Source organism: Nicotiana tabacum, chromosome 7, assembly GCF_000715075.1.
Source record: "Nicotiana tabacum cultivar K326 chromosome 7, ASM71507v2, whole genome shotgun sequence".
NCBI classification, from domain to species: domain Eukaryota; kingdom Viridiplantae; phylum Streptophyta; class Magnoliopsida; order Solanales; family Solanaceae; genus Nicotiana; species Nicotiana tabacum.
In genome coordinates, this window is record NC_134086.1 from 87,348,980 (window position 1) to 87,374,164 (window position 25,185).

Genomic DNA, 25,185 nt, shown 5'->3' on the forward strand with positions numbered 1-25,185 from the left:
TCCCCAAAAAAATTCTCAAACTTTTCTTCCATTTTTTTCCTAATTTTCACTCTAATTTCTCAAATTAAATGATGAAATTCAAGACTAAATCATGGAATTAAACCAAATATGAATGAAGAATACTTACCTCAATTGCTCCACTGAAAATCTCCTCAAATTTCACCTTCTCCCAAGCTCTCTAATGGTGTTTGTGATATTGGACTTAAACCCTCGATTTTTAAACTTAAACATTTTGCCCAGTTATTTCCTTCATCGCGATCGCGGAACTTGCCTCGCGATTGCGAAGCACAAAAATGGATGGCCCCTCAACTTACCTTACGCGATTGCGGAACAACACGCGCGATCGCGAACAACAAACTCATCAATCATCGCGAATGCGGCCCTCACTACGTGATCGCGTAGAGAAAATCCTTCACCTCACGACCGCTCCAAATCCTTCTTCGCGATCGCGACCTTAGCCAGCGGTAGCGATAACCAAATCCACAGACCTTCGCGATCGCAAACCCAAATTGGCGATTGCATAAAACAAATTTCCTAGCTACCCTAAATAGACCTACGCGATCGCAGAGAACAAAAGTCTACAACAGAACTGAAGCCAAATCTGTAATTTTTCAAACATGCAATTGATCCGTTTAACCATTCGAAACTCATCTGAGACCCTCGGAACTCCAACCAAACATGCCAACCTATCCCATAACATCATTCAAACTTGTTCCAACCTTCAGAACGCTCAAAACAACATCAAAACACCAAATCATCATCGAATTCAAGCCTAAGAATTCCAAAAACTTCAAAATTTCGCTTTCGATCAAAAAGTCTATCAAACCTCGTCCGAATGACCTAAAATTTTGCACACACAACACAAATGAACCAACGGACCTACTCCAACTTCCGAAATTCCATTCCGACCCCTATATCAAAATCTCACCTATCAATCGGAAAACGCCAAAATTTCAATTTCGCCGATTCAAGCCTAAACCTTCCACGGACCTCCGAAATACATTCTAATCATGCTCCTAAGTCCCAAATCACCTAACGGAGCTAACCAAATCATAAAAATTCCAATCTAAGATCATATACTAGCAAGTCAAAACTTGGTCAAACCTTTCAAATTTTAAGCTGCAAACTGAGAACTGTTCTTCCAAATTCATTCTGATTACCCTGAAAACCAAAACCGATGATTTATATAAGTCATAATACATCACACGGAGCTAGTCATGCCCGAGAACTGGCAAGCAAAGTGCAAAACCTCAAAATGACCAGTCGGGTCATTACATCCTCCCCTACTTAATCATACGTTCGTCCTCGAACGTGACCAGAGTTGTTCCAAAACCCATCAAATCGCTGTGTAACTTTACCATGCACATACCCGGGTTGATCCCAGGTCACCCTATCTCATATAGGTCCGATAACACAATGAAACTGAAATTTTACAATCCACCCTAGCCCATAAACCTTAGAACCACATTTCCACTTCTGAAATCATCTACAAGATCAGAATCTCACATCTATACTCAGAATAAGCCCGAACAAGCTGTAACAAACCATACCTGCAGACTCAAATGCCATTACATGACATACCACATAACTCAAACACTTGTAGCGATAACTTCAAATCACAATAGCTGCACATAACAACCGGATACCGATAATAACCTCTTATCAATTAAAGTCTCATTCCAACACTTTTATATACTGCCCATGATAAATGAAACACGTAGAAAGCCATAACCATTCCTCAGATCAACCATTCGTGAAGCCACTTCTTCCTTGGAAAGGGCCATAGCAATTTCTATGTCGAACATCAATATCATCCTTCCAACATGCTAAAACTAAATCCGTTTGTACTCTAGATCCCAACGATCTCATATAATCCAACACAGCTACTCTGGTGACATGACACATTAATACAATTTAAAGCCACAACTCGTGCAACCCGCACACCAATAAACAACAATCTAAACGTACTCAAATCATGAAAAATGACTCAAATGAAAGAGCTGTACCACAAGCTCACTAGTACCACCACAACACAATGCTGAGAACCCATCACACGTCGTAGAAACAGAACACACGAATCTATCTCGTAGGATCATACCTCCACATAGCTTCGCTCCAATGCACGACCCCATATGAACACTGGTCCAACATGAGCACCTCAAGTCACTATGCTCAAAACGACCACCACGCGCAATTTGATGTCTAGAACCAAAGCAAATCATCATAACCACGGGGAAGGAAATAACCAACAAATCATAACGCCTCACAACACAGAAAAGTAACTCATAGATCACCTCAGAACACTAATAGCTCAATAACAACCGAATCAACACATCCCTCACCAATAGCAACTCAAGGTCAACAAAGCCGTCTCGATGCAGAACACACATCCATATAGGTCTACCAATGAACCCCTTATCAAGGAGTTCCTGAAGCTGTTCCTTCCACTCCTTTAACTCCGCCGGTGTCATATGCTTTGGTGCTCGGCACCAAATCAGTACCAAAATCAACAACCCCGTCCGACGACATGCCTGGCAGCAGGAAACACATCTGGAAAAACACTCATCACCGGAACTGAATCAATGGTAGGAGTCCCTACACTGACATCCATCACGAAGGCCAAATAGGAAAGACAACCCTTCCCAGCCATCCGCTGGGTCTTCAAAAAATGAAACTACCCTACTGAGAACATAATCCGTCGAACCTCGCCACTTAATCCGTGGCATCCCCGGCATAGCCAACGCCGCTGCCTTAGCGCAATAGTCCAGAATAACACGACACAGAGACAACCCATCTATACCCAATATCACATCAAAATCTAACTTACCAAGAAACAAAAGATCAATTCGGGTCTCCAAACCCCCAATAGTTGCCACCCAAGACCGATACACGTGACCCACAACCACAACATAACCTATTTATGAGAACTCCCAGTCTCCAACTCCATATAACATATGAATCACCATATCTGGTCCCAATTCTGCCGTCTAAACACATGCCACACCTCTAATACCCAATCTTTCCACGAGATATACTCCGAGAATTCTCCCGTGCCACCAAGCAAACTCGAATATTAGCAGTTGATCCAACAAGAGAGTGCCACAATACTACTAAAGTATCCTCAACTCAAACACTTGCCCTTTTTCTGAAATGTATACCCCCATCAAGCCACACTAATTAGTAATATCATTTCCCTAATCAATTGAAGATAATTTCCCTAATCATCTGAAGCTGCCCGTGCTGCCTAAGAATTTCATGACCTTCCTTTCAAAACTGGACCATGACCTTACACATGAAAATCTCAATCCTACACAACATACCGCATAAACCACACCATCCTAGGATAACCATGAGAACTTCATATCCCTTCTGAGCCACAAGCAACTATATACTCAACTAGCTAAGAACATTCTATTGATCCCATCTAAAAGAAAATCACTATACATCCCATGCTTCTTACGCCAGTAGGAAAATATACCTCTCTAACTGTGGTAGAAACCATCAAGAACTCTCCGAATTCCATCTGCACAAAACTAAACCGTCAGGACTGAATCCTTCTAACTCAACCAAGCTATGAAGGTCACTAAAACCCAAGAGAATTTATGCGAAACACCTGTAGAAACTTATTACCCTGTAAGCATCCAAAGAACTAATCATATCCTTACCATGGGCCTACTACCAAGCTATCCCATCTATCCAAGTTTCCTCTTATTTACCTTCAACTTGATACTTCTTCTTGTTATAACACCACAATTCCTCAACCCCGACTCACCACACGAGACCCAATAATGCTGTACGGTGGGCCGGGCTGGGACTGGGCCTGGTGGGCCGGGCCTGGTGGGCCGGTACTTAATGGTGCAAAAAGCCCATGGCGGGCCGGGTATGGTAAAAAAGCCCATGAGCCCGGGACCGGATGGCGGGCCTGGGCCGGTCTTACGGGGACTAACGACTACTTTTTAATTTTTTTTTTTAAAAAAAATAGCAACGGTCAAAAATTAAAATTATAGCCGTTGGGCTGCAATTTTGACCGTTTGGAAGTTTAAAAAATAGCCATTTGGCCCCCAAACTTTATTTTAACCCCAAACTTTATATAATTATACTTTTTCCCAATTCTCAACTATAAATACCCCCTCATTCTTTCATTTTTACTCACCAATTCATCAATCTCTCTACTATAATTGCTTATTTTATTGTTGAAATTTCGTGAAAAATTGTGAAGTTGGTGAATTGAAGTATTCAAGTCTTCAACGATTTTCAATTTTCAAGAAGTTGTTCGGCAATTCGGTAAACGCGTTCCAACTCTTAAGTTTTAATATTATAGTTTTGTTAGTTTTATTTAGTATAATTATAATTAATATGGCATTTTCTTTGAAAAATATTTTTGGTGGTAAGGGTAAAGCTAAAATTGGTGAAAGTAGTGGCCAACCTACTACCCTTCCCCCGGCTCCCCGACCCAGACCTGGTAGACGTCCTGCTGCTCCTATTATTCTTGATAGTGATAACCCCTGTTTTCAATTTTCCGATAGTCAATTTTGCCATAATGTTGCACCAGGTCAAAATTTAGATGATGAAACTATGAATGCTCTTTATCCTAATGAAACTATCTTTGAAAATGATGAGGAAAATAAGGATGAAGATGAAACCCAACCGGATTTAGATGATACACCTACTAGTCCTGTTAATAACCCAACTGATGTACCGTCCGACCCACCTGTAAAAACCCCTAGTTTTAATAGACAACCTTCTAAACGCCTAGAAACATCATTAGTTTGGAATTTTTTTACTCAAGTAAGAGAACAAAATAAGGCTAAGTGTAAAACATGTGGGAAATTACTGGCGCATAAATATACTGGAGACCGTAGCGGCACGGGTAGTTTGACTAGGCACATAAAAACACACCCTAGAGATAAAGCTAGATATTTACAAATGAAAGCGCAGCTAGAGGGAACACATGTAGATTCTGATGTTAACCCTAGTACAGGTTCAAATCTAGTTCAACCAGGAATTAACACTGTGATCGGAGGTATTTTATATTACGATCCAAATAGTGATCGTGAAGAATTAGCAAAGATGGTTACCGTTATGTGCTTACCTTATTCTTTTCCCTCTAATCCTAATTGGGTGCATTATATTAGAAGAGTTTTTAATCCTACTTATAAAGGTTGGCCTCGCGCAACAGTTAAGAGCGATATTTATAAATATAAACATGAATATGAACAATATTTGCTGTATTTATTTACTCATATAAGTAATCGGATTTCTATTACTACTGATATTGGTAGAAGTGGTAATGATTGTGATTATCTAACTGTTACAAGTCATTGGATAGATGAGGAGTGGACAATGCAAAAACGCATTATTGCGTATAGAATAATTAATTCATGTCACACAGGTAAGTTTATAGCTAACACTGTTGCAGATATTTGTAGATATTTTTGCTTTAGAGATAAAATAATGGCAATTTCTATGGATAATGCTTCTAGTAACACTAGTGCTATAGGCATACTTACAACAACACTAAATCCCGCATTTAGGAATATATTCCATGTTAGATGTATTTGTCATATTTATCATTTAATTGTCGGTGATGGTATGCGAATTTTAAATTTAGAAATTGAAAAGGTTAGAATGGCTCTTAATTGGCTTTTTTATTCAAACCGTAGAAGTAGACTAAGAGAATATTTTAAAAAATGTGATGAACATGGCCTTAGAAAAAGAAAGGTTCCTAAAGCTTGCCCGACTAGATGGAGTTATATGTACAAAAGTTTAGTAGTTGCATATGAATATAGAAACCCAATTAATGCAACGTTTAATGCTCGGGTGGGTGGTGAGGATGATGATGAAATGCTTACTACTCAAGATTGGACGAATGTTAAAATTCTTATAGATTTTTTAGAACATTTTCAAATTGCTACAAATGCATTTTCTGGGCAATATTATCCTACTATTTCAAACTGTTTAGTTTATATTGCAGCACTATGTGATTTGTTTGTTGAATTTTCGGAGGGTGGGAAAATTTATAAACTTTCTATAAATGCAATGAAAGAAAATTTTAAAAAATATTTTTTCCCTATCCCTCCTATTTATGGTGTTGCTGCAATGTTAAATCCTACAATGAAATTAGGAGGTCCTCATTTTTGGTACTCAAATATTTATAAGGCTTTAGATCTTTCAAATGAGGAATTTGCTACACTTGCAGATGCAAAAGCCTCAATTAAAATTAATGCTCAAACATTTTATAATGATTATCAACTTGCCTTAGAGCATGCTAGGCCACATGTTCCAACCCCTACTTCCTCTAGTTCACAATCGTCTAAAAGAGTTGCGGGCTTAAAAACACTTAATTCTTGGACGGAGTTCAGGGGTTCTCAAGGTGATAATTATGATGAAACTTCACATCTAAATGAGCTTCAAGTTTATTGGTCGCAGGGACTTGAAAAGGAAAATTCAGACGGCACTTTTGATCTTTTGGAATGGTGGAAGGCAAGGGAAAAACATTTTCCGGTTCTTGCAAGGATGACTCGGGATATTTTATCTATTCAAACTTCAACTGTTGCATCAGAGAGCGCTTTCAGTCAAGCAAGACTGCAAATAGGTGATCATAGAGCGTCAATGAGGGAGAGCTTGGAAAAATCTGTACTGTTCAGAGATTGGATCCACTCGGAAAGAAGAAACTTTGGAATTGCGGAATCACAACCGGCGATAGATGAAGCTTATGAAGAAATGATGGCAGAACTTGCGGAGGATGCTGCTTCGCCCGGAAGTGGTGATGAACAAGCTTCTTTTCCACCACCACCAACGCAACCTCCTCCGAACCTTGAAGGATTTATAAAATTTGTTAGAGATACAATGTAGATTATGGTGTACCTTGTACTTTGGCATATCTTCTTTTAGTTTTTTTCCCTTTTAATGGTGGTATTAGTACCTTGTTGTGCTCATTCCATTGGGGGGAGGAAGACTAAGAAAGATATACCATTTTTGGTAATAAAAATTATAAGACATGCCCTTGAATATCTTTTTACAATATTTTTTTGTCTTTAACTTGCAATTATTTATAAGCTATAATATATATACATAACATACAATATATACTACAAGGAAATTTATAAGATAATATATATACATAACATACAATATATACTACAAAAAAATATATAAGGTAATATATATGCATAACATACTACGTTGTGTGTGTGAAAAAGGATCATAAGAAGCCTTGGACTGACCAGCATACTACGTTGGTCAAAAGTATTAAACAGCATGTTAAGTCTTTACCTTGCTTAACTCTTGCTAATCCTACATGACAAAAAATTATTGAGACTGATGCGTCCAACGTTAGCTACGGTGGGATTTTAAAACAAGTGAATCCCAACAATAAGAATGAATACCTGATAAGATTTCACTATGGTAAATGGACCGAAGAGCCCAGAAGAAATATGCTACTGTGGCTCATGAAATGTTGACTATTGTTAAATGTGTTTTAAAATTTCAAGACGATTTATATAATCAAAAGTTTTTAATAAAGACTGATGCTCAATCTATTAAATATATGTTTGACAAAGATTTCAAACATGATGCGTCTAAATTAATATTTGCTAGATGGCAAGCTCAACTGGCGCCTTTTGATTTTGAAATTCAATACAAAAAAAGAATTGATAATTCCCTTCCGGATTTCTTATCCCGAGAATACCTTGATTAATTATGAATTTCTATACAACTTTTCTAGAGGAAGAATTGTTAATTACTATCCTTAAAGTGGTTAGATTAAATCAAGATCTTCAAAGTCTCATAATTGACTTGATAATTGAAGATATCATTGATAACCAGATTGATTTTACATTTTCTATTCATGATTATGCATTTTCATATTTATATTGAAATTGTTAGGGTTAATATGCTATGGATTACATCTTCTCAGAATAAATTGACTTAGAATTTATGCAGAATGGACCCTTCATGGGCCACCAGAGGCAGAGGTAGGGGAAGATCTTCCCCTAGTAGATCATATTCTCAAGGATCGTCATACGGATCCTCATCAAATTCTCTGGTGATACAAGCAGGAAAAAAGAGTTTAATAAACTCAAAGATATTTCATAAAGGAGATTCTTCATCAGGTCCGTCTATACACTTAGCTTTCCAATGCTCATATTTATTCTCAGGTAGTTCCATAACCCTACTCATAAAAGTATCTTTATACCATCTAAATTCACTAAGGGTCTTACATCGAAGCCCATTAAGTAAGGTTCTGTTGGTCTCATGATTTGAGATAAATCTACCATTGAAATGCTCTAAAATTGTAAGGATAAGGGTATACACTACATCTTCTTTACCCTTAACTAGAGCCATACCTATATTATCAACACCCTCGTCTATGGCAGTAGCATTAATAACTAAAGCCTTTTCTTCAACGGATAAATAATTATCCCACCATCCACGAAGTTGGCCAGTAAAGCCTGCAATAATCATTTTGCAAATAGTTTTATCTGTGTTCTTAACACTTTTACAGATAGTTGAGTACATAAGCATTCTATGTACAAGAATAGTTACCTGTCTATCAGTTAAGCCATCAAGATTCCATTCATAAATTTCGGAACCACTATAAGACGTATTAGTCTGATTCCAGTCGCGTTCCTCAATCAACACATCTTGAGGAGTAGGACGGGGATAATAGTAAGTTTGCATCCTTGGTTTGTCAGCATACCTACTATTGGGTTTAACTATACCTTTGAGTTTATTAAACTCTGACCATGTCTCAGTTTTATAATCAAAAACGGTCTCAATTCTATCAGCAAAATTTTTAGATAAATCAATTGGTCTAACATTCAAACCAGAAAGCTTTTTATCAAGGAGTTGTGCCAAGTCATCAAGAGATTTAAATTTAAAATCCTGAATCTCAGGCGGTCTTTGAACATGAGTAAGAATAGCTTGATCAACTGTTTTACTTCCTGAAGTGGAGGCAACATCAGTTGGTCCTCTCTTAATAGTCATTTCTTTTATTAAAACAGTCAAATCATCAAGTTTTTTATCAAGAGAACCGATATGTTCTCCTAAAATTTTTACATATAAAACCAAATAATTGTTTTGAGAAATTAATTTATTAATTTCTGCGATACTAATAGCTGCTACGTTATCATCAATAAATTTTTGAAAAGCAGTGAAGGTAATACCAGTATTATTAGGTAAAATAAAGGGGGCCTGAGGAGGATAAATGGCTTTAGTAATATTACCACTCCCATCTTTATAAGATCTTTCTAGTACCTTTATATAAAGAGGCAAATAAGTTGTTATAAACCAAGGAACAAAATACATAATTTGATTATGCAAAACACAAGTTTCATAAAATTCTTGAGAAATACTATTCAAATCATCTTTGCTATAAGCATCGAAAAACCACGTTTTAAACTGGCTCCATTTATCACTAAAAAATTCCTTTTGAATATATTTTCGTGCCCGAGAACCGGGGCTAAAATCAATTTGGTGTGGAATCATTAAGTACTATTGGGGTCGAAATCCATCTCGGATACAGAAGGAATATCCTTATCAGAAATATTATCATTGTCCTGAACAATATTTGTTTGAGGGTTAACTTTAACCCTTTCAACCCTTTCGACAGGCTTATTACTAGCTTTTCTAGTAATAGTGTGTAAAGAGGCTGCACGATTGCGAGCTGGACCGTAGACTGGTTCAACAGGAGAAATATGTTGAATAGCAGGTAGAAGTCTATGATTAGAAAACGAACGTCTATTATAAATAGTAGACTTATCATCAAATTGAATACAAATCCTACCATCCGAATTTTGAGTAACATGCAAAAATTCAGTATTTGACAAGTCGTTAGTAATCTGACTTGGGGATATAACCGAATTTAAAGTCCAAGTAGTTGGAAAATTAATTTCTTCCCACCTAATAGGTCTCCTAGTGGTGACCTTGGACCTTGCAAAGTTGGTTTCTACCAATATGGTCTGATATGATGTATCATATAACTTACATCTAGGATTCAAAGTAGATAATAATTTAAAATAAATCCTATAAGACAGACATATAAGTTCAGAACCAGACGCATAATTATAACCATGCGTTTTCACATTTAAAGTCAAGGCATCAAGAATATTAACATCAGAAAGAGATAGTTGCAGATTGGGTTGAGTATTAAAATATACTGGACCATAGGCCACAGTAGATTCAATCGAACCCATCAGAGATTGTCTGAAATTCGAGATTTCTAGCATCTCTAAGAGCTGCCAAAAAGGTCTCTGGTAACCCTTTAAGGGTTAAAGGTTTAAACGCAATTTGAACCATACCAATATGCAAGTAATGATAATGATGTTTGTATAAGTCAATATCGTGTTTGTTTAACAAACGAATAGTCTGTTCAGAAGAATTTAACGCCAAAGACTGTTCAGTCGTTTTTATCAATTGTTTTGAAGAAAGTTTATCAAACCAACCATAATCATAAATGGTTTTTATAGAAACTTTAGGAATCGTCCATTTATTTAACAAATCAAGGTTTTGAGGTATATCTACCTCTTCAAGTCTAGTACCTTTAGTACTTGTTTCTCCCAGATCCATTCCAAAAGCTTCATATCTATGTTGAATATTTCATATCTATTACATATTTACCATGAAAGTTCCTAGGCTCTGATACCATTTACACCAAGATCAGGGTAGGCAGGCGGTAATCCGCACAGCCATCCAGATCTAGCTGTTTCAGTACCTTTAAAGGTTGGCAGTAGTCCGCACGACCAGTAAAGATTCGAAATATACGGAAATTTTATTATAGTTTTAATGACTGTATGGAAGGATCTATCCTTTTAACCAAGCAAGGGGCCTGTCTAGGTCCGATACATACTCTTATTGAGCCCATGTGTCTAGCAGTTCTAATTGTGAAAGGGATATCCCTTTGGACAACTTCAGCGGGCTTTAATATCACAGCTGGCTAGACGTAGCCACTAAGGCAAAGCCAATAAGAGTAGTACCAGAGTCGACTGTACCACAATCTTGGAACCAAGCCAAGAAACTATATTAAAATTCCTTTATATTTTGAAAGAGTTTGGATTCTTCATGGTTAATATGCAAGAGAAATTAGTTTTTCAACATAGATATGAATCCGCTTAGCTGGACATAGTCACGGTTGAGGAGAGAACCAAAGTAATTAAATACTTATAAAAATTAAAATAAACAAATACCTTTAAGGCCGGGATGCAAGGCCCTGAAGATGGTGAACTGAACTTCGAAACTTTATTTACTTCAACTGATTTACAAAATGAAGAAGTTGAGAAGCTAAAAGTCTTTACAAGAGAGAGAGAGAGGGTTTTTTACAATCTGCCTCTTCAAATGAAGAGTTCCTCTATTTAAAGAAAGAAAAAAGAAACATAAAGAATCTTTAAATAGTAAATTGGGTCCCACATCTGGGTCCCTATACAGTGTTTCTACTGTTGAGAACAGTGTATCTACTGTTGTGTGGGGTCTTTGGCGGCTTTTAGTCAAAGTCCTCTTCTGTCTAAATCATTCATTTGTTGGAGAAAATTTTCCACCTTGTCTATGTTTTTGTCGGATAATATTACTTCCGGTTGTATTGGCTGGGAATCTTCTTCTGCGATATCATCGCTACTTGTTTCACTGCGCATTGATGTGTCTGACCTTTCAGTCTGGTTTATAGTTTGAAGTAGATTTCTTTTTACTTATTCCAGATATTTATTTATTAATTGTGTCTTATCTCCTTCTTGAACAGAGATTCTTCTAGCAGTATGCCTGACTGAGCTGTCGTCAAATATTGTCTTCTGGGGAGTAGTCGAATATAATTGGATCTGTGCTGAAATGGAATCCAATAATTCTTGGCCATATAACAATTTTGTCTTGGGATCATTCTTCATCAACTTATCCCAAAAATTATTGTAGAAGACCCTGTATAAGCAAGGAATCTGTTCTTTAGTAAACCCCAATTCGGGGGTCCATTTGTGAATCCACGGAATAAAGAATTCAATGAAGAAGTAGATCTGATCAATCTTTTCTAAATAACATATATGATTTGTATGATATAAATCTGTTAAGAACGGAGAAATTTTTGTCCATTCTTTGTATAACTTAAGAAATAGCTCAGGCAAAATCTTTGTTGTGGGGCCGTGAAGTGCCCACTAAATCGGGAACCAATTAGGGATAGGTTCTGCAAATATCTTTGCACATATTTTAATAAACCAAGTGTGTTTATGTCTATCATTGTTGTAATATAATACTCTATCGAATGCCTGGATATAATCCCAGTAAGTAAAATTCATGGGTGATTTATTAAGGCTTATCTGCCTCTCTTTCATTGTGGATATCCCCCATTCTTCAACAGATATAATCTGCTTGATAATAATTTTTGAGAAGTTATAAACGTTCTCACTTGTGTTATAACCGGAAAAGTGCTGGAATTCTGCACTCCCTGTGCTGATGAGGATGGTTTCATAACAAGCGCGGGTTTTATATGATTCACCCGGGTAATATAACCCATTAATCAGGTATCTCTGTAATATCTTCCATGGTTCATCTTTTCGCTGAAACTCAGAGTTTTCTAGGATAAATATTATTTCTTTCTTTGGTAATTTTTCGTAGGACTTGATATCATCGTTGTCCTCTTCTCTGGTGATTGAAGCAAATATATTACTTTGCTTTTTGGCGGCCAAATATGCCTGTAGATGACCGTATAATGGATTATCTTCTGGAATATCATCCAGATGTATAGATCCTAATTGGGATTTCTCTTTAAGCTTATCAATCTTAAGCTGTCTAGAAAGCTTTAGCTCATTACACAAGTTTAATCCTTCTTGTGTACATACTCCTATAAGTTTACCATAGGTATAATGACCATACTGAATTTTACCGTAACTACCCCTTAATACTTTCCTTACCCTTTCAGCAAATAAGGAAGGAAGACCGTCTATAAACTTAGCTTTCCAATGCTCATATTTATTCTCGGGTAGTTCCATAACCCTACTCATAAAAGTATCTTTATACCATCTAAATTCACTAAGAGTCTTACATACTACAAAACATGATTTTTCAAAATTCAAAATGGGGGCCCCACCCCCAATGACCACCAACGACCATATTGCACAAATAGCCGTTTTTTTTTCAATTTACAAGACTAACCTTCTCTAACACTATAAATACCCCCTCCCTCTTCTTCATTTCAATACTCAATACTCATTTCTCAATCTAAATTTCTCCCAATCTCTCAATCTCCAATTTTCAAGACTTCAAGTCTCAATCTTAATTTTCAAGTTACATCATGCCTCGTTCGGAAAGAGTGCGCTTATTTGTTTCGCACTACTATGAAGTGCTTGAAGAAAATGAAGAAGGCCAAATATTAAAATGCAAGAATTGTGGAAGAGTCTTAAATTTTCGTTCAGGGTGTACCACATGCATTTTAAGGAGGCATATAACGTATTGTGTTGATGGTATTTATCCGCAAATTCGTCTTTAAGATATTTCAACAATTTGTGTTATTTTAAAATTATTAGACGTATTTATGCTTCATGTTGTACTTTCTTATTAATTTATTATGCATGACAATTTAGTTTTACTATTGTTTTGTTATTTTACTTTTTCGTCAAGCACTTTAATAATTAGATTTCTACATATATATTACATATATTATTTATATAGCCATGATATGGTTTACAAGAAATTGCCTTAAACAAATTTTTTTTTAAAAAAGCCCGGAAATAAAAAAGCTCGTTAGGTCCGCTAAGCCCACGAGCCCAACCCGTTTAGCCCAGGACCATTTTTGCTTAGGCCCATCACGGGCTGGTTCCACCCGTTGAGCCCACGAAGCCTGGGACCGTGAGGCCCGGGACCGCCAGAGCCCAGGCCTGCTAAGGACATGCCCGTTAAGCCCGGCCCGTTTGGCCCATTTAGGCCCGATCCGACCCAGAATATAGCATTAAGACCCAGGTATAAAACCATACCGTCTAAGGCTCATGAGCTGCTGGATACTCTCTTAGATATTCCCAAACAGACCACATTCCAAACACCTACCCTAAAGTGACTTCCTGCGAATCCGAGCCATTACCTTCCTGATACTGATATATAGAATCCCATAATTGATATAAAAATACCACAAGTCTTGACACCCTCCAATGCAAACGTCAGTTTCTAGCCAAATATACAACCTGAAAATCTCCAATTATTACACGTAAAATCTTGAACATATTAGAACCATTCTAGATCTCGAGTCATACACTCTATCAAACCGCAATTAGACCGATCAAACGGACCAGACGACCTGTGCTCCAATAGCACTCTGACATCGCAGAATGTAACCTCACCTTAATATAACCAAGCGACTTTCTGCTCTATGCATCGCACATCCTTTACCAATAATCACTCAAGACATTCCGTGATTCTCATACACCTATGAAGCATAATATAACCTTTGTCAAAATTTTCCTTTACTCGAGCCATCCTCGGTCTCATTCTTCGTAAGCCATAACTGATTCATCCGTACGCCTCAAATTGGAACAATCATAATACATAACCGTGCAATCAACTAATCAATAACAGACTCCCCTACTTGGCTCGAAGCCATAGATCAAAACATACAATAACTCATAATGCGTATACTCTATCACTACCATAATACCATAGTAAAATTAAACTCAATCTTTCATAAGCTCGTGCAACACAGACCATCTAATACCTCAAATCTTCTGCGCATCTCGCATTCGCCCTCGTAGCAGTCGAGCCCGCTCTCTTAAGCGACCCAAATTCAAATTACAACACATACATTTCACTGGTAAAAAAGTCATTCCAACAAACCACATAAGGATCACACAACATTCAGAACACTTCGTAGGAGATAACCCACCTGCTTCGCCTCAACTAACATCTCTTTATACCCTTCCACCGTCATAGACATTACGCAGTCACTTAATCTTCCTACGTCTGAACTCATATCACAACGTGAAATCCACTTCACTCCCCCAACTAGAAAACATAAAAAGATTCTTCACACTCCCATACCTCAGGGCGATACATCAAAATCAAGCACCAAATAGTCCTTTCTGTCCTCAGACAGACCTTTCTCGTCTCATTCAATGCATATGAACACATCTCGTAGTCACATCACACTTGTCACGTAGCTATCCATTCATCACTCCCACTAATAGGGACACTATTGGACATATAGATCCAAAAGCACATGCTCACAGGATCAACACCTCAGAGCTCAAGCTATAGGCAAAAATCCGGCCGCAAGTCCTGCAGACTGGCCCAACATCAACACACATAGATCACATCTCACCCCTCAATCAGGGAATCACAAGCCGCCAATGCACAACTGATACCGAGCGCTCATGTGCGCATACAGACACATGGAAGGAATTCAAAGAGTTACATTTCAAGCTGAATCAAGGAAGCACGATAAGAATTCAAGAATGTGAAGTTTTTTCCTAAAGGTTTTGCAGCCTCCCGAGGATAAGTACAGACGTCTCCGTACTAATCCCCGAGACTCTACTAAACCTACTCATGACTCGTGAGACCTATGTAACCTAGGCTCTGATACCAACTTGTCATGACCCGGTCGTGATGGCGCCTATCGTGAAACTAGGCTAGCCGACACAACCTCCAAATTAACCATTTATTAATAAAAATCATGTTTAAGCCTTTAATTTAAACAAATATTTCATAATATATGTCTAAATGAACAGTGCAGAAATGATATACAAGCCCGACATCGGGGTGTCACAAGTTACGAGCATCTACTAAGGTCTGAATACAATGAAAAAGGCTAAAAATGTACTAAATACAGTCTAATGAAAGCAAGAGGGAGAAAAGCTATGCTGCGAATGCCGGTCAACTACCTTGCTAAACTCAGATGACTCTGCCTCTGAGCAGTCGACACCCGCTACTGGGTTCAAAAAATACCTGAATCTGCACACAAGGTGCAGGGAGTAATATGAGTACTCCAACTCAGTAAGTAATAAAGGTAAATGAAAGCTGAGCAGTAAGAAAACACCTAAACCACGTCAAAACGCTACAACAAAAGCAGGATATTTCCAACACAGTACATAAATCAATTACTCTGTAAATCATGCTCAGTTTCGGTAAAAACCATTTTTAAAACAATTTTCAATAGTTTTCAAACGAGTGACGAAACCATGGATAAACATGATAGAAACGTAAACAGCCCCTCGGACAAAACATGTACCATAAACCGTCTCTCGGGCATAATATCAATAGAACCAGCCCCTCGGGCTACCTCACAATCACTCATAATTAGCCCCTCGAGCATAACATAAATCAAGCACCGCCCCTCGGGCAATAACATGGAACAACATCAACCCCTCGGGCTATATCACATCTCATACTGGGTACCCGTGCTCACTGGGGGTGTACAGACTCCGGGAGGGGCCCCTTACGGCCCAAACACAATAACAAGCCATCTCGTGTCATAATAAATATATCACTCACTCAAGGTACCCGCACTCACTAGGGGTGTACAGACTCCGAGAGGGGCCCTTTACAGCCTAAGCGCAATATCAAGCCACCTCGTGGCATAATCAATAGACTCTCGACCTCATATCAAGTCACCTTGTGGCGTACAACTCAGACCCTCAACCTCATAATCATAAATCAGTGTATCACTGTTGTGACATCTAGCCCGACACAAAAGTATCCTCACAACACAGGCTCTTGGCCTTACTCAGTCAGAAATCTCTAAAAGCCACTCGGTACTGTAAAAATGATGCTCAACCCAAAATATCATTTAAAGTATTAAAACAGAGTAAACATGGTTGAGTTATGAAAACAGTAGAATATAGCATGACTGAGTACAGATATAAAAATCAAAACAGTGAGGAAATAGCAGTAAAAATCCCCTAAGGGTCCAAAACAGTTGGCACGAGGCCCAAATATGGCATTCAACCCAAAATATGATGATAGCAAACAGTTTTCAATCAAATAAGCAGTAAAACAGTCATTCAGGATGGACTAAGTCACAATCCCCAACGGTGCATGACCCCACGCTCGCCATCTAGTGTGTGCGTCATCTCAAAGTAGCACAACGATGTGAAATCCGGGGTTTCATACCCTCAAGACAACATTTACAATTATTACTTACTTCTATCCAATCCAAACTCTAGCCCATGATACCTTTGCCCTCTAGAATCAACCTCCGGATGATCCAAATCTAACCAAAATCAGTACATAACCATTAAAATATGTTAAGGGAACAAAGCCAACTCGAAAATATCTAATTTACATCAAAAATCCCGAAATTGCTCAAACCCGGCCCCCGGGCCCATGTCTCGGAATCAGATAAAAATCACATCAATAGAATACTCATCCTCTCACGAGTCTACCCATCTCAAATTCATCAAACTACGATATCAATTGACCATTCAAATCCCCAAAAGAATTCTCAAACTTTTCTTCCATTTTTCCCCAATTTTCACTCTAATTTCTCAAATTAAATGATGAAATTTAAGACAAAATTATTGAATTAAACCAAATATGAATGAAGAATACTTACCCCAATTGCTCCATTGAAAATCTCCTCAAATTTCACTTTCTCTCGAGCCCTCCAATTGTTTTTGTGATATTGGACTTAAACCCTCGATTTTTGAACTTAAACATTCTGCCTAGTTATTTCCTTCATCGCGATCGCGGAAATTGCCTCGCGATCGCGAAGCACAAAAATGGACTGCCCCTCAACTTACCTTACGCGATCGCGGAACAACACACGCGATCACGAACAACAAACTCATCAATCATCGCGAATGCGGCCCTCACTACGCGATCGCGTAGAGAAAATCCTTCACCTCACGACCGCTCCAAATCCTTCTTCGAGATCGCGACCTTAGCCACGCGGTCGCGATAGCCAAATCCACAGACCTTCACGATCGCAAACCCAAATTGGTGATCGCATAAGAAAAATTTCCTAGCTTCCCTTAATAGACCTATGCGATCGCGAACCTTACTACGCGATCGCAGAGTACAAAAGTCTGCAACAGAACTGAAGCCAAATCTCTAATTTTTCAAACATGCAATTGGTCCGTTTAACCACCCGAAACTCATTCGAGGACCTCGGTACCTCAACCAAACATGCCAACATATCCCATAACATCATTCAAACTTGTTCCAACCTTCGGAATGCTCAAAACAACATCAAAACACCAAATCATCATCAAATTCAAGCCTAAGAATTCCAAAAACTTCCAAATTTTGCTTTTGATCAAAACATCTATCAAACCTCATCCGAATGACCTGAAATTTTGTACACACATAACAAATGACACAACAGACCTACTCCAACTTCCGGAATTCCATTCCGACCCCTATATCAAAATCTCACCTATCAACCGGAAAACGCCAAAATTCTAATTTCGCGATTCAAGCCTAAACCTTTCACGGACCTCCGAAATACATTCCGATAACGCTCCTAAGTCCTAAATCACCTAACGGATAAAACTTGGTCAAACCTTTCAAATTTTAAGCTTCAAACTGAGAACTGTTCTTCCAAATTCATTCCGATTACCCGAAAAACCAAAACCGATAATTTATATAAGTCATAATACATCACACGGGGCTAGTCATGCCCGATAACTAGCGAGTGAAGTGCAAAATATCAAAATGACCGGTCGAGTCGTTACAGATAGAGGACACGAATATCTATCAAAATAATTTGAAGAATCGTGTAATGAAAAGGGCATCACGAGATAGTTAAATATTGCTTATACACCTCAACAAAATGGTGTAGTGTAAAGGAGGAATAGAACGATATGGGACATGATAATGTACATGATGGCGCATGCAGATTTACCTATCTCCTTTTGGGAAGATGCATTATTGATTACAACCTATATATTGAACAAAGTACCTTCTAAATCAGTTTCTTCCACTCCTTATGAGCTTTGGACTGGTCATTTACCAAATTTAAATGATTTACAACCTTGGGGTTGTGCTGCATATGTAAAAGATTCTTTTGGCAAGTTTGGTAAATTAGGTCCAAATGGCAAGAATGTATCTTTATAAGATATTTGGAAACTCGTACGGTTATTTGTGCATTGGTGAATTAGAGAATGGAAGTATTACTAAGATTGAATCATGAGATGTCATATTTTTGGAAAATAATTTTTCAAAGAAAGGTGAGATATAAAATGAAGAGTCTTTTTATGAAATATTAAACTCAGATAGTCAGCAAATGTCTTCTGACAGGATTGTTAATCAGATTGATCAAGATCTTGTTCTTGATCCGAGTGGGAGTGAGAGTTCTTATTCCAAAAAAAATCTTCTGACGAATTTGAATTTCAACTATGAAAGAGTACCAAAAAAATAAATTTTTTTTACCTAAACGTACTTATGAGATTGAACATTAGGTTTTCTTGGTATCTTCCACTGAAATGGATGAGCCAAATTCTGTGATTGAGGATTTATCGAGTTCTGAAAAAGATGAGTGGATGAAAGTAATGAAAGAATAATTATAGTCCATGAAAACCGACCAAGTCTATGATCTAGTTGACCTTCCGCCTAGTGTAAAAATATTGGAAATAAATGAGCTCTCAAAGTAAAATGCAAAACAGATGGGTCAATAGAAAGTACAAGGCATGATTAGTGGTAAAAGGTTTTACTAAAGAAGCTGTGATAGATTATAAGGAAACCTTTCACCAGTTGTAAAGTTTACCTCGATTTGCTTACTTTTAGCTATTATAGCATGTTTGCATTGAAATTACACCAATTGGACGTGAAGACAACTTTTCTCAATGGAGAATTAAACAAGAAAATATAAATGGAATAACCTGCAGGTTTCATCGTTAAAGGACAAGAAAAGAATGCATGTAAATTGAAAAGATCTATTTACGGCCTAAAGCAGTCTTCAAGGCAATGATATTTGAGATTTTACAAGGAGGTGATCTCATATGATTTCACCATGATCAGTGAAGACCGTTGTATTTGTGTGAGAAGTCCAATGGGGTGTTTGTAAATATTTCTCTTTACGTGGACGATATTTTACTGGCCAAAAATAATTGAAGTATTTGAAAACTATCAAGTCATGGCTTTCAAAGTCGTTTGACATAAAAGATGTGGGTGAGACAGATTATATCCTTGGAGTTAAAATCCAAAGAGACTGTTCCAAAAAGTTATTGAATTTATCTTAAGAAACTTATATAAAGAGAATTTGGAGCGTTTTCACATAAATAGTTCCAAATCCGTGGATACTTCAATAGAGAGAGGTGAAACTTTAAATCATAAAATGTGTCTAAAGATTGAAAATAAAATGGAAGACATATCTCGGTTTCTGTATGCAAGTTATGTCCGGAGCTTCGCGTACACAATGATGTGTACTCTTTCGGATATCTGTTATGCCATAAGTCTAGTTTACAGATATCAATCCAATCCTGGAAGAGATCATTAAAAAGCTGTGAAGAGAATTTTTAGATACGTGAAGGGAACTAAGATTATTCACTATGTTATAGTGAAATTAATTTAATCTTCAGAGAGTATATAGATGTGAGAGACATCATGGAAAGTAAAGAAATAACATTACTATGCAAACCTACCAAAAAATGATAGTTGATCCTCTTATAAAAAGCAGTATCTAGAGACATATTTGAGAAATATGTTATGACTTTGATGGTAGGCTATAATTGCGTATTTTGGCAATTAATTGAACTCTAATTTGCTGTACTTTATTAGTGTTTGAGCTTTAAATGGTACTATTATTGAGTGTGTGTTTCATGCCTTGTAGGAATGATTCCAAATTATGATGAGGTTGTGGAGCTAATTCGAGCTATTTTGGAGCTTCGAAGTCTGAGTAAAATCCCAAGGATTAAGTTGGGATTATTCGAGGACTAATGGACAATAATTCACTTAACGAGTGAAAAGAAGAGTTGAGGAGGAGGCTCACCCAGGTGCGCGATCGCGCATGAGACCCTTCCATCGCGCACTTGAGCGCGCAAGTGAAGCAGTACACTACTAGAGGTGCTGACGAGTGCAAAACCGATGTATAAAATTTAGGCTTGCTAGTCAAAGATAGTATAGTATTAAATCGTCTCCATGGGGAATGGTTTAAATAATGTTCTAATAAATCTTCAGCTCAACATTATCCAGGATGATAAACCCTTTGATTTGTATTATTATCGACTACTAATAAAACTAAGATCATTGATCATAAGAAACTAATGACAATTTAATGACTAAATTGCAACAATTGAATATCAAGGTGAGAAGTAAGGGCTATGATAGGATAGGTGATCAACTATTATTCCGGGTAACTCTGTGTTAAGTTCACTCTTAACTTCTATTGACTCATTCGATTTCAACAGATGATTAGACTACCTTAGAGTTTCAAATTCTTCTTTTGAATGGATAAGAGTTCCTTAATCAACCTAATAACAGGTCCTATGAACATAGGCACAAATACAGTGAATGAATGATCTTTTGAAGAATGCCTCTCGACTATTGTTCTAAACTGGGTTAATTGATAACTCTCTAAGCTCTTTAGATTACCTATGAGAAATAAACCCAAACAATATGGCACAATGTAAACTGCAGCAACACTCCTCTTTTGATTAAAGTAAAATCACAATTAGCCTTGCAATTCAATTAATAACTCATTCAATGAATTTCGGAAATTAACAAAGAGTAAAACCCAAAATAATAGTCAATTCACAACATCCGTCAATAACACTAAAAGGGATTACTCCATAGTGGAAAAATTATTCATCACAAGAGTATTAGAAGAACAAGAAGACATTACAATTCTCGAAAATCCAACAAACTTTCGTTTTGTATGAATTAGATCAAGTATTTTCGTCTTTGTTGTTTTTCTTCCTTCTTCTCTCCAAAAGTTCCTCAAAAATCCGAGATACCCAGTTTTTAGACGAGCTAGGCTTCATATAGGTCAAAAGAAGTCGCCTCCGAAATTACAAAAATGTACTTGGGAAAAGTTTTTGGAACTGGACGTGTGCGGCCGCGCACTTGGGCCTATGACCGCGCATATGGCCACGCGCATCTGGCAGGTTCTACTTTACATGCACACTGGATGGGTCTTGTGCGAGGTCGCGCACCTAGGTGAGCCTACCTACTCAACTCTTTTTTCTCCCGTTGAGTGCACTATTGTCTGTTGATCCCCGAACATTATCCCAACTTAAGCTTTGGGCTTTTACTCAGACTTCAAAGCTCCAAACTAGCTCGAATAAGCTCCAAAATCTCATCATAACTCGGAATAGCTCCTACAAGGCATAAACACACACTCAGTGCAAAATAATACCATTTAAAGCTCAAACATTAGTAAAGTGCAGTGAATTAGAGTGCAATTAATGAAAAAAATACACAATTATAGCCTACCATCAACACCCCACACTTAAACCATTGCTCGTCCTCGAGCAATCAAACTACACTTCACCTAAAATACGACCTTTTTCAACAATTCTCATGACTCATCACACCAAGACTCTTTAAAACGGATTAAGCATAATATTGTAACATCTTAACCTCAAGAATTAACTCAAAAGCACCACACAATATTTATAACCCGCTCACTTACTCTAACACAGAGGTCAAGCATTACCTTTCCTTAATTGAATACGGTGCCATCACATAAAAATAGAGAGTAGTTCCACACAAAACAAACATTAAGAAAAATTAGGAACTCAAGATACAAATAATTCACTCACTCTCAGAAACAACATTCATATGCCACAAAAGATGAACCATAGGCTTGTCCTTAGTGTACTACTCTACTAATTAAGTTCATTTAGTCAAGGATCAAGTAGGACTTTAATTGGTTGTAATGTAAGTTGCGAGACCGATAGGATACATTTAGATATAAGAGTGACTACACCTCACTAAGCACTTTAATACATACAATTTACCTTTCAAAACCCCACACTTATGTCAAACCATTTATCCACCTTCACATCAATATACATTAACCCCCACTTCTTTAAGCACAATTACATCAAGAGTTACCACTTATTATTGAATATTTGCACACATTACAACTATATATATTTTTCAATTCAAGTGGCTCTCACTTTTTCAAAACCATGCACCTTTCTCCTTATTTCATTAGTTTCACCCAAAAGCCAAACCAAACACCCCGCACTTCAACTTTTACAAATTTATTATCAAGTGCTCAAAGAGGTGAAAAGGTTCAAATAGATGGTCAATTCAAAAATGGGTAAGGCTTGTACTGTGGTTGCCAAAAAAAGGATTACAGGCTCAAAAGGGTTAACTAAGATACATAAAAATTAGGTGGGTAAAAGCATATAACTGGCTCAACAAAGAAACGCTTATCACTTCCAAGACTGAATAAAACTACTATTTCATTTTGCAAACACACGGGGTAAGTTCTAGACATCAAATGCAATGCACAGAATAACACAAAACCTCACACACACATGGTACCTAACTCACTCAAGATCGGACTCATCAAGATACTCTAGTCAAAGCAGTTACCAAAATTAAGATCATATAAATTAAGACACTTATAAAAGAGTCAAAGACTGAGCCTAAGCGTTACAACTAAAGCATTCCCTATTCTCAAGGCATAATAGAGTCAAGAGATATTGCCTACCATTCAAATAATAACTCGAGGTTCCTACTCCTAATAAAAATAAAAACTAACTACACCCGATTTAATCAAAACCCTTGGAAAAGAACCACAGTACAAAGAAAAACCAAGGGAAAATTAATACAGTACCTAACAAAAGAATTTTTTTTATCTTTTTCTTTCGACTTTCATCCCTCTAAAAAATCCGTCGAATGATATCCATCGTCGGGAAAAATCGAAAAATTTTAAGAAAAATTTGTGGTTTTTTCTTTCCAATTATTTTTTCTCTATCTAAGTACTAACATGAACAAAAGAAACTAAACTAACAAAAGTAAAACTAAAACTAATACACTATCATACATGCAACAAACAAATATATCTCCTACCCCACACTTTAAATGGTGATATCTCCCCATGACACACAAAGAAAAATGCAAAGGTGAAGAGAAACTCCCCTGAACAAGGCAGTCCGTGTCGGAGACAGTGTCAGGGTCCAGATGACAAGCCCGACCAAGTGCACGCAGCCATGCCATGATTTTCTTCTCTGATTTGGCATTCTGTGTAGCAAGGGCATCCACTCGAGCTCCCAAATCAGCGACGAAAGTATGCATCCCTGCCATCTCTTGCTCTAAAATGCTCATTCTTGTATCCCATCCACCGCCTGAAGGTTCCCCAACACTCTGCTCGTGTGGTGGAGAAGCAGAAATATCCTCACCGTGCACTTCATCGTCCTCATCAGGCACATCAGATTCCTCACTATCCGCCTCAGCAGGTCCAACAAGGTCCTTCCTAGTTACAACTTTATCAACCTGGAATTTTTGTTCGCGCTTGACCTTCCATCCGTGGCCCTATTTTCCAGTACCCGTGCCTCACGGCATAACCGAGTGACTAATGAGGGAAAGAAGAACACATACCTCTACACAAGACAACGAATGAACATCTCATCCTACATGATATGAGCCACATCAAAATCGTGGTCATTGACAAAACACCAAATCAGAGCAGCCCGGGGACCATTCACCTTAGTGGTGTTTCCAGAAGGCAGTAGATGAATATTAATGATATAGAGCCAACACTTTCCTTCAAAGGTAAGCAAACCCGAGTGAAATTTGCACCCCTCCTTTATCTAGACTACCTTTTTTCCAGGTACACAAATGGTTGCAAAGAACAGGTTCCACATGGGTGGTTCTCCGCAGTACGTTGGCATAGTAGTCACCTATATCAGGGTCCTCCACATATTCAGGCAAATGGTAGGCCCTTCGGATGGCCTCTATAGAGAAGTCCACTCTTTTTTTTGGACTGTGCAAACATGGTTGTCATGTTCCAGGCAGTTTGCACAAAATTCCTAAACGACCATTAAATTTGCTTCGTTGGGTTCTTCAAAGAATACCCCCAAGCCTCGCCGGACCAATTCATCATACACTCTGGGGCAATCATTTTGGAGGGACCCAATATTAATTCCCCTCTCTAAAGACGAAATTGTTCTGATCATACGGGCAAGCAAATGCCAAAGCCCATGACAGGGATGTTCCTGCATGGCTACTTATGGATGTACCTGCAGTTTTTATTTTCTTGGATAGTGCCATAGTACTTGTAACAAACCACCAACTATTAGCTAATGAATCACTTGGCAAACCAAGAGAGGCTAC

The 25,185-nt window shown here is 37.7% G+C and overlaps 1 protein-coding gene across 1 annotated transcript in view; it reads right to left on the bottom strand.

Moving 5' to 3' along the window:
• The window catches only part of LOC107783273 (pentatricopeptide repeat-containing protein At3g26782, mitochondrial-like), a 47,180-nt gene extending 22,437 nt beyond the window's left edge, over nt 1-24,743 (bottom strand). Inside the window, exons 1-2 of the mRNA XM_075218483.1 lie at nt 24,672-24,743; nt 23,960-24,345 (exon numbers count right to left, since the gene is read on the bottom strand). Coding sequence (XP_075074584.1) covers nt 23,960-24,345; nt 24,672-24,743 — 458 coding nt within the window. The remainder of the gene's footprint in view (nt 1-23,959; nt 24,346-24,671) is intronic.
• Nucleotides 24,744-25,185: the final 442 nt, after the last annotated feature.